Below are 10,656 nucleotides of genomic sequence, written 5' to 3'. Positions count from 1 at the left end.
GCAAGCCCAGACCCTCTTCCCCTGGACACCCCAGGGAACCAAACAGCAGCTCCCAAGCCAGGGGCTGTGTCCCTGAGGTAGGGAGGCTGAAGGATGGAAAAGCTCCGGGACAGGCTTTCACCATATCTGACATCGCCTTGGCTGTAGGGTCTCGGGCTCACACCCCTGCAGCACCCCAGAGCATCAGGTTTTTGTCCCCCCGGGCACTGCGGGAGCAGCTCAGGGCACTGCAGAGCTCGGGGCTGGGAGAAGCTCACAGAAGCTCACAGAAGCTCACAGAAGCTCACAGAAGCTCACAGAAGCCGCCTGTCAAGTGGACGCCCAAGAATTTTCTCATGCAAAGCTGCGCTCCAGGGGCGGGTTTACTGGTCAGGGAGAAACCAGCCTTCCCAGCCCTGCCAGGGTTTCGCAACAGCTCCTGGGCATTTGATAAGGAACACTCATGACTTCCGCTAGCAGCTAAAGGTTAATTAACTCCCTGCGTTCTGCTGAAGGCAGAGGCTACTGCAGGCTCCTGTGCCACGACGCCTGGGAGCGCAGGGTCGAGTCTGGGCAGGGGACAGATGCACCCCACGTGTGCCGCACCCAGCGCTGCAGCTATACGTGCAAGTGTGCATCCTCCTCCTTCACCATGGCAACACACAGACGTCCACGGCCCCACGTACCGCACCACCAGCACCTGGACATGGACGGAGGCTGCTGGGTGAAGCACAAGCTGCCAGGCCAGCTGCCACGGAACTTGGGCACGGTTTTAATATAATTTTCGGAAATGGAAGAGCTGGGTCTCTTGCAGACACAGGACAGGGCTCCCCTTCCAGAAGGTCAAGGGAGGACAGAGATATTGCTGTGCACAGCCCCCAGAACCCCTCCATCTCAGCATCGAGGCAGGAGGGAAGCTGTGCATGGCCAAGGGACCTTGAGGAGCTCCCTGCAAGGCTGCTCTGGTGCAGCGGCCACCACAAGATGTGGGCCGTAGGTAGGAAAGCGGGTGACACTGCCTGTCCCACCCTTGGGGCTGGTGACGGCAGGTGGGGGGGCCCCGGGGGCTGCGGGCAGCCTCGCCACAAACCAAGAGCAGCAGCTGCAGCAAACATTCCCGACAGCCGGATGGCTGGAAAGGGCTTTGCAGGAGTCAGAGGAGGGGTCAAGGCAAGGGGAGCCTGGCAGAGGACAGTCACAGCTGCAAAGGGACAGGAGGAAGAGGTGTGCCTTTGGCCGGGATTTCCACACACAAACACAAGCTGGAGAGACACAAGAGGGACTCGAGTCCCTCAGGGGGAGCAGCGCGGGGCTGGCCCCAGTGAGCCCGGACCCCACGGTGCCACCCACGCTGGGGGTTATGGTGACAGCCGGGGCGGATGGGACTGCCCCTGCTCCACATCTGCCCCCACCGACTGCCTGCTGCTTCCCTCCCTGCTTCTCACAACCAGCGTGGACTTGAGCACCTCGGGAGAAGTGAAGGACTCAGATACCCCTCTGGGTCCGGCTGCAGCATCTGCCAGCACGGAGGAGCCGGGAGAGGTGCAAGAGGGTCGCAAGATGCCGGCCAAACAGGTTGGAGAATTAACGTTGCCAGGCTTTCAAGACGCTGCAGCCTCGCGTGCTCTTTAGCAGCCGTCAGAGCACGGGTCCGCTCGGGCAGAGCCCCCCCTCAGCCTCCTCTGGCGGGAGGAAGGTCACGGCAATATCACACGCAGAGATTAGAAGCTACTCACGTTGCTGATCTGATCCTGAGTCTTTTTGATTCTCTGCAGCTCCGGGGTGTCAGCCACCACGCTGAAGCCTTTCCCCTTGTTCTTCTCAAACTCCTCCTTGTAGCGAATCTGGGTACAAGCAAGAAAAAACAGATTTAGACACATGTGCTTCATGAGATGCAGCAGCTTTCCAACAGGGCCTCTGCCTGGCTCGGGAGACCCCCCAGCATATCCAGTAATAGCAAAATGGGCTCTTGCCAAGAGCTGAAACACACGAACAGCTTCTGATGCATCTGCTGATCTTGTTTCTCTTTCAGCAGGGGCTGGGGCAACTCGGATTTACTTTGCATTTCCTGTGGGCTACCAGTGCGCCCAAGTCACATACCACGGAGCAGTTGACCCATGGCAAGCTGCCTGCTTGAGAGCCCCGCGGATTCTACGAGCTACACCCGTACAAGAGCATTTCCACATCAGGGGACATTTAGCCGCCTCTGGGAAGGAATACACCCAGGAAGACCATAATGAAACCAGAGTGTGGAGGCTGGCAAAAGAAGCATCCTCATTTCTGTTTGCCAGACACTGACATCAGCATCCCTTCCCATCACACCCAGAAGCTGAAAGGTCCCAGTTTTCTTTGCTTTTCTTGTGGAGGTCTAAATATGGCTGAATTTCCCGTTTGTTTTTTTTTTTTTTTTTTTTTTTTTTTTTTTTGATATAGCTCTACACAGCTTTAAGTCTGGGGTTTCCAGCTCTCTCCGGAGGGAGCTAACACAGCACACAGCCACAGCCCAGATGTGCTCCCCAGCCCTCGGCAGCCTCGTCCCTGGTCCCAGCTGGCCCCGCTCTGGGCAGGACCGCTGCTCCCGCCCAAGTCACCCAGAAGCAGAAGCAGCTTCTGCAGAGGCTGAAACCCAACTGCTGACTTGATGGCTCCAACAGGGGAGGAAGCAGCGCCCGGCTGCCTGGCCCGCCCCGACACAGCGGCTTTGCTGACTTTCAGATCTGAGCAGCCAGAAAGACACTCCATTTTCATGAGGCGGGGGAAGCAGATGTGCAAAGAGACACCCTGACCTCCTCCATCCTCTCTGCGAGGATCTGGCCCTGCACTGATGGCTGTCAGGAGCTGCCTCTGCCCATTTGGGGAGGAAAGAGCCTTCAGGGGCTCTGTCTTGTTGCAGCCTACAAATGTGCAGCCAAAGCTGCCCTTCCCAGGGATTCACCCCCCCGGAGCTCACCTTGTGCACTGAGGACAGTTGTATGTTGTCACTGAAATGAAAAGGTCACCACTGACTCTCACGCAAGCAGATTAAAACTCTGGGTCCCCGTGCAACCAGCACGGACAGACAGAGCAGCCTGGCTCCGTGTGTGCAACCCCCTCCGGCTGGTGGGAGGCTGCGGGCAGGGGACAGAGGTGCCAGAGGTGGGAGAAGCAGAGCAGGAGCTGCTTTTGATGGAGCAGGACGGGACTGCAGCTGATGCATCGCTCCCTCCCGCTGCAGGAGCGGGGAAATGCTCACCCAAGCTCAGGGGCCAGACACCAGCGCGTCTGGCCAGCACAGGCAGCTTCCCATCACCCTTCCCGTCCCGCAGCCGGACGGCAGCCTGCCAGACGGACGGTCGGGAAGCTGGGCTGACCTTGCAAAGAAAGAGCTTGCAGGATGAGGGCTGTGCTTGCAGATCGGTGCCACACTCACGTGCCGTGCCGAGATAAAGCTCGGAGGCAGAGAACCGGCAGCATGGCAGGGGAGGCGGGATAAAGCCGATTTCTCCCCAACACACACTCCTACGGAGACACTCCTTCAGACCTCACATATTTGCCTCCCATCCAGACAGCGCGTCCAGCTGGACCTGGAAACACCTTTCAGGAAAGGCTGCCAAACGTTTTATAATATCTTCTGGAGAAGCCAAGACACACCTCTGCTGCCATCTGGGCTCTCCCACGGCTCCGGCGTGGGACCTGGCACAGCAGGCAGCAGCGGGGCCGCGCTGACGTGCCAGGTCAGACCCCTCCAGCCAGGGCTGCGGGCGAGCAGGACATCCCGGAGCAGGTCCTGCCCTCTCTCTGGTCCGGAAACAAGGGATTTCCAGGGGAAAATGAGACATCGCGGTTTCCATTTTGCAGAGGGGATGCAGGCTGAGGCCAGCTCTGTGCATCCCACCGCCCTGCCGGGAGGCTGGGCTGGCTCAGGGGCCACAGTGCCCGCGGCTCGGAGGGTTTTGGCTGGAGCCGGAGGGGATGCCAGACACCAGCTCTGCAACGGGCGCTGCCAGGCACACAGGAGCTCACCGCTGGCTGCCTGGGTTAGTGGTGCAGATACTCCAGAGCTCAGCGCTCTGCTTGCAAACACATTTCCTCTTCCTATCCTGCAAACCAGGAGAAATGCAAGCTTTGAAAGCATGTCAGAGCCCCTACCTCTTCTTCACAGCCATGGGGTGGATAGTGGTATCACAGAAACCCTTAGATAGACGGTATGATTGACGATTTCTAACTCTAATGCGACATTAGAAAGCAAAGGCTTAATGAACCAGGCTGCAGAATCCTGGGAGGATACTACTACAACCAAGATGCCAAAGCACATCAGAGGAACACGAGAGACCAATTTCAAGGCAAAAGTCTCCTTTTGCTTAAAGCAATAAGAGGGAGAGAAAAAACTTTTGCTAGCTGGATTAAAGAATGTATCTTGAACACCACCGATTAGGAAGGAGCAGCCTCGAGGCGTTAACCGTCAGGCACAAGGAACCAAAGGTTAACAGAGCTGCGACATAAAACCTATGACACAGACCCAGACAGGGGATCAGGAGGGGCTGAGTCAGCCCCACGAGCTGCTCTGCAAAGCACCAGCCCCAGTTTGCTCAGCCGGAGCGACAGGCGGGCAGAGGGGCTGCGTTTGTCCTTTAGCTGCTCCATTTTCAATAAAGGCTGTTTTCCTTCAGCGCTCTGCAGCCTGGGCGTGGGATGCTGGCCCCCATTGTGCTTGGAGATGCTGCTCGGAAGAAGAGGCTTCATCCCGCAGCCTCCTGCCCAGCCGGCCCCGAGGAGGGGGCACCGGGTACCAGCTGCAGATGCACAAGTTGACGAGCTTTAAAGAAATCCAGGCTAGAAAGATAGAGTCACCAAGTGAGAAGCTAATCACAAGGCTAAGCAGTTCCTTTGATAAATTCTGTATTTTTACCCTCCTAAATCCTGTCCCCCTCCATCTTCCTCGTTTTTTTAGCCCTCTAACTTTCAGGTTGCAGGAACTTGGTGCTAAAAAACTGCCGTACAGGGATGCCTGACTGCAGGGGGGACCTGATCCAGGAGTCGTGGGGGAAGATGCTGGTACCTGGGGGCAGATTTGACCCAAAACACGTGTCCGAGGCTGGTGGTCCCAGCTAGCTGGGGTTCCCGCACCCCAGCATACCTGACCATGGAAATCAGAGCATGGCACAAGCATCAGGGCGATGCTGGGAGGAAGCAAGGGAGGCCACCGGGCAGACACTGTCCCCGTGCTCAGCACGGGGGAATTGCAATTTAACGGGATCCACGGCCCTTCCTGGCTTTGGTGCAGGAGCAGCCGGGTCCTGCTGGGCTGCAGCCATCGCCAGGGCTGAGCGAGAAGCCCGGAAAGGAGGGAGGAAGCGTTCAGACAAGGCGACTTTCAGCTTCTCCCTGCCCTTATATGGGCACCGGGTTGTGCAGGCAGGAGTCTGGCAGGCAGCGCTGGGTGGGCAGGGGTGACCTGGGACCCTCGGCCACGCAGGAATCCCACCTGCAGCACAGGCTGCCCTCAGAGGGGCACGAATCCTTGCTCCAGCCATACTCCCGGCGTCCTGCTTCCTTTGCTCCCTCGGAAACGAGTGCAGGTGACCCTGGGCGATCAGGAGGGACAGAAATGCGCGGTTCGGTACGTCCCGCCGTGCTTTCACAGGGCATGTGAGCACGGCTGGGAACCAGCTCAGCGCTGTGCAAGGGGCTGTGGAGAGCCATCACTCCCGCCCCTCCTGCCACCCCACATACCCACTCCTGTCGCTCTGGCTCGTAGCTGCCTTCCATCCACACACTGTATTAAAGAGCGCAGTGACGCAGACAGTGCCGTATCCACACCTCATCCCATAATAATAATAATAAAATGGGATCCACAATTAATTTCCCAAGAGGAATTGTTCCCTCCACGATAGAAGGGGAGCGACAACGTGTGCATCCATGCATTAACCGAAGGGAGCCGGAGAACGGCCCTTCACACATTATAACCCCTTGCAAGTCTCAGCTCAAGCACATTAAACCCTCCTTGTGCCCGTGTCCTCAATGTCACTGATAGCAGCTCCCCGAGGTGACATACGCAGGGCAGGAGGGAAAGGAGATGGGTACCTGCCTCCCACGCCACGGGAACCTCCACCCTCCGGCAGGAAGGGCTGCGCCCAAAAACACCCATTTTAAGAGTTGGAAAGAGGAGCCACAGGATGGGAACCTGCAATTTTCTTGCCACACGTGGGCTATAAGAGAAGGCTGCAGGCGCAAAAGCTGTCACTTTGGAGACTCATTTAGCCGCACAAGATACCATTATCCAGTGCCCACCAGTGACCGGAACAGAAGACGCCTTCTCAGCAGACACAAATAGCGGAGACATTGGGAGCGACATGAAACCGCTCCAGCTCGGCACGCAGCTGCCCCATCCCCACCTCCCCGCGCATGGCACAGCTGCCAGCAGCGGTTCCGGTGAACCACCAGCTTTTCCAGTCACACCGGGGTGGACAGAGAGTGTATTTTTGGTGGGAGGAAATATAGGATCAGCCTCATCAGGATCATCTACAAGGACAGCAGCTCTCCAGCCCCACAGGAGCCCAGCTCCAGAGGAACAGGCAAAACTGCTAGGGAGCATCACTCCCATTGCCCAGGAACGACCCTCCATCAGTCAGAAATCCCTTGCAGAGGACACAGACCCAGCGATCTCCCTTCTCCTACCGCAGCGCCCAGCTGCTCCCAGCCACAGCTTCTCCAAGGGACACAGGCTCAGGGGAGCCTCGCACCGAGGACCAAAGGCTCAGCCACAGCTGAGTTTGGCTGGCAAATGCAAGCTTGAAGGCAAGATGCGACTGTTCACATAACCCTGACCTTACTCCACAAGGAATTTTCTGACTAGACCCACGTGCAGAGCTCTGCCTGTCCCAGCGGTGTTAGCCAGGATGCCCTTTTCAGGTGGCACTTGAACCACCAAACGCAGCGCAGAAGCCCTCCTGCCAGGCTGTCATCACAGCAAAGCGGAGCCAGCAAGCCCTTTGCTACAAGCCTTTCCCTGTCTCAGCTAACAGCTCCAGTTCATCCAGTTAATTCGCAAGACTCTGAACCCTGCTGCCTGCTCTGGAAGGGCTGAAGTGACCTATTCCCGTCCCCGGGGGTTTGCTCAGCTCCTGCAATTAGTAAAAAGGGATTGTCAATAAGCCAGAGTGGCTGCTAGTGTTTTAGCTAGAGTGCTTCAAGAAATACAAATGTTTGGCGCTTGGAAAATAGGAGACTCCCTTTGTAGGCAGAACAAAGGCAGAGGGGAATTAAGATCTTATCTGAAGTGTGTTTAGGATCTATCCTCCCCAGGGCTCCCTCCGGGCGCTTCAGCCTGGCAGTTTCCACCTGGCTCAGCTATGCCACCTCCCTCCCACTGCTCCTGCACCCCTCCCCGGCCCCGCTGCGCAGGGGCTCTGCCAGCACCCCAACAGCCAGCAACCCCCCCAGCAGCCTCTTCTCCTTCCCGCTCAGAGAAGTCCTACTTTGCAGCTCACCCTGGTGCGAAACCAGCACTGAAAAGGTGGGGTGCTGGTGCCTGGCAGACCCTGCCTGCACCCCAGGCCCTCTTCTGACATGTTGACATGCAACCAAGAGCACGGAAGGCTTACAACTCTGTGCCATCACAGCTCCAGCCCCCAAAGTCCAGGAGACCACCAGGAGCTGGGCATGGCTGCTTCTCTCCCAGGGCCAGAGGTCCTGCTGGCGTTTCAGCTGTAGTGACCAACTTCTGGAGGTGCAGGCTCGAAAGAATAAAGACATCCCCTCCCCTGCAAGGCAGCTGGCTTTGCTTCCAGCCACCTCCCACACACCACAAGGAGCTGAAAGTCCCAACCAGCTACAGAAAAGCCCAGGCAGCGAGCACACTCCCTCCCCAGGGTCTCCTTTAATAAGCAACAACTAATGAAGAGCCTGAATTCATTGTAAGAACAGCGCTGGAGACTCCAGACCGCTCGGTACAGCATTATCTCGATTGTTACCATGGAAAAGCAACTGTGTCCCCTTAACCACTCTATGAAACACAAAGCCAGCCCCAGGCTGAGCTCTAGCTCTAAGCTTGAGCCAAGCTGCGCTTGTGCAAGTCAGGGAGCTGTTGGGCAACTCGCTCTGAGGAAGAGACCTTACAGAAGGCGAGGTTTCACAACTCGATCCTGGCTGCATGGGCACCACCAGCTCTATCTGCTAACAGGTGAAGTCCCGAGGTTCCCTCTCCAGCGGGATGCATTCCCAGGCAATTTGCTTTTCGGCTCCTGGCACTCTCAGGCTAACGGGAAGAGAAGGAAGGTCACAGCATCCTTCACAGCACAGCAGGGAGAGGAGTGCGCTGATCCTGAAAAATGACTGCTCACCCTGAAAACACCACTACGGCAAATCCTTTGCTGTCCTCCCTCTGCCCAGGACCAACACTGCTACAATGCTAAGCTGAGTCAACAGACCTTGCTGACAACACTCCGGGCAGTCTTTTTGCCCCTTTTCAAAGGAAAAAAAGAAATTAAATAGATTCCCAGAACAGTTGCCACATCCTGTGTTCTCCTGCGAGACGCTGACTCAAGCCAAAATTGCCGCTGGATGCATTTTCTTCCAGTGCAGCGTACTCTGAGCACACGCCTGCGGTTCTGCGACATCGAAGCTCATGACAACGGTTCAGGGCATCGTCTCAAGACACTTCAACACAGCCTCTCAGCAGAGCAAAGTCCCACAACGAAGGGTCACCCTCCAAAGCTGCCCGTTTCTGTGCTAACCTTGCCCTTCCAGCTGTTTCTCTGCAAAACAGATGCTCACATTTCTATTCTCAATGTTTTGGAGCAAGAGAAGGAAACCAGGGATTGCTCCTTGGCCCACCCAAGGGACGAAGAGCCAAGCAGTTCCCGCTGCATCATCAGGAGACATTGGTGCAAGAACCCAGCCCACAGCCATGCGTCAAGGCTGGGGACTTTTGCTGATCCAGGGACACCTTCAGGGTATAAAACAGGACGCGTCTGGACAACACCCTTCTCAAACAGGCTCTTCTCTTCCCACTAGAGAAAGAAATCCTTATCTGTGCCAGTTGTTATCCCTTCTATCTGTTTATTTCTGCTTGCCAGAGCTTTCAAGCCCTACGAGATTTGGGTTTACCTGAAATACTCGCCTAGAGAGTCAACGCCTGTCCAGATGAGGCCGTTTGCCATTTCACCCGATTATGTTGCTGGATGGGAGCAGGGAACAGATAAACTGATGCAAGGCATGGACTGGGAGCGGTGGACTGCCTGCTGGACCCTTCCCACCTCTGGGAGGTCACAGCAGCCACGGGTGAAGGGAAGAGCAAACATAGTTGAGATAGGTGAGACCTGAAAGGAGGGACTCACGCCCCAAACCCGCCTCTCCCTCCTTTGTGCGAGGGCGTAGGAAAGCACCAGAGCACGGGAGAACGTAGGGCGATGGGGCGAAGTACGGCAGCCCTGGGCGAGGAGAGATCCGCGCGCTCACCTGGCTCTGAAGCTCGCTCTGCTGCTTTAGACGCAGGTTCTCGGGAGTGTCTGCCACCATGGTGAAGGACTGCTTCGGGTAGTGTCTGGGGAGAGAAGGGAGATCATTAGTCACGGTGTTCCTACGGGCCATGACCATGCTCGCTGCCCTCTCCCATCCAACCCAGGACCAGCAGCCCCCTGCAAGTACTGGGAGATCCAAGTGCTGTGGCCCCACTCCAGAGCATCAGAGTGAGCAGCAGCAGCACAGCCAGGGCTGCAGACACCTCCACAGCCAGGATCAGCAGCAGCTTTTGGGATGATGGTATTTCTCACCGCGCACGCTCACCTGCGCCTGACACCTTCCCCAGCAGACACACATTTCTCACTGGGTTCTCTCCCAGTCTCAATGTATTAACTTCAGCTAAACTTCAGTTTTATCAAAAAAGGCAAAGGGAAGGTTTTTTTCCCAGGGGACAAAGCCATTCAAGGTTTACGCCTGATTTCTGGAGAGACCTTAACACATCTTCAATTTTTCATTAAACAGTCCTCAGGGTAACATTAGTCCAAGTAAATGCTGCTAATGCTCTGGTTTACGACTGTGCCCATTTCACTATTCCAGCTGTGAAGGGTCAGAGGGGAGCGGGGTAGTTTTACTTATTTTACTGCAGTTTCAGCCACACAAGCCTCACGTTATGGTTTCCTGGTGCTGCAGAATATCACGACCCTGGCATAGACCATGTCAGCATAACCGTGCCCGTCTTGGGGCAGAGGCTGCGCTACTTGTCTGCACCAGTTCAACACGTTTACTGAATCCTTAGGACATGCCTGGAATGGGAGTGTAAAGCAGGAGACCTCTGTCGTGGTCTGGCTACAAGCCAGCAGCTATTGTTCTGAAGTGCCATATAGCACTTTCTGAAAGCGCATGCAGTCTTTGCTATAGACGACATAAGTTAACAGCTAGAACAACTCTGGTACCGGCAGAAAGTAAGTATCTAATCCTAAAGCTGGAGGCTGCTAGAAGCCCCATCCAAGCAGACGGGTGAACTGCACATGGCCATTCCCACCTCCAGGAGACACGGAAAATAGCAAGAGACAAATCGCTGCCATAACAGGGAGGTTCAGTGTGCAAACACCTCCAGCTGGGCTTGACCAGACCGCGAGGGCACTTATCACTAGGCTCTCACGCTGCCAAGCAGCGGCTGGGTCAGTCCCAACAACATGATGCTTTACCACTCAGGTCCCAGTGCCAGTCCTTCAC

The 10,656-nt window shown here is 56.2% G+C and overlaps 1 protein-coding gene across 1 annotated transcript in view; it reads right to left on the bottom strand.

The window, feature by feature from the left end:
- The window catches only part of LASP1 (LIM and SH3 protein 1), a gene marked incomplete at its 5' end in the record, with an annotated part of 26,981 nt that overhangs the window by 2,596 nt on the left and 13,729 nt on the right, over positions 1-10,656 (bottom strand). The window contains 2 exons of the mRNA XM_009572926.1: positions 1,716-1,823; positions 9,418-9,502. Of these exons, the coding sequence (XP_009571221.1) occupies positions 1,716-1,823; positions 9,418-9,502 (193 nt within the window). The remainder of the gene's footprint in view (positions 1-1,715; positions 1,824-9,417; positions 9,503-10,656) is intronic.

The sequence above is a fragment of the Fulmarus glacialis genome, unplaced genomic scaffold (assembly GCF_000690835.1).
Source record: "Fulmarus glacialis isolate BGI_N327 unplaced genomic scaffold, ASM69083v1 scaffold1912, whole genome shotgun sequence".
Lineage (NCBI taxonomy): Eukaryota > Metazoa > Chordata > Aves > Procellariiformes > Procellariidae > Fulmarus > Fulmarus glacialis.
The sequence above is the reverse complement of the archived record's forward strand: the minus strand, read 5'-3'. Positions and strand labels throughout refer to the sequence as shown.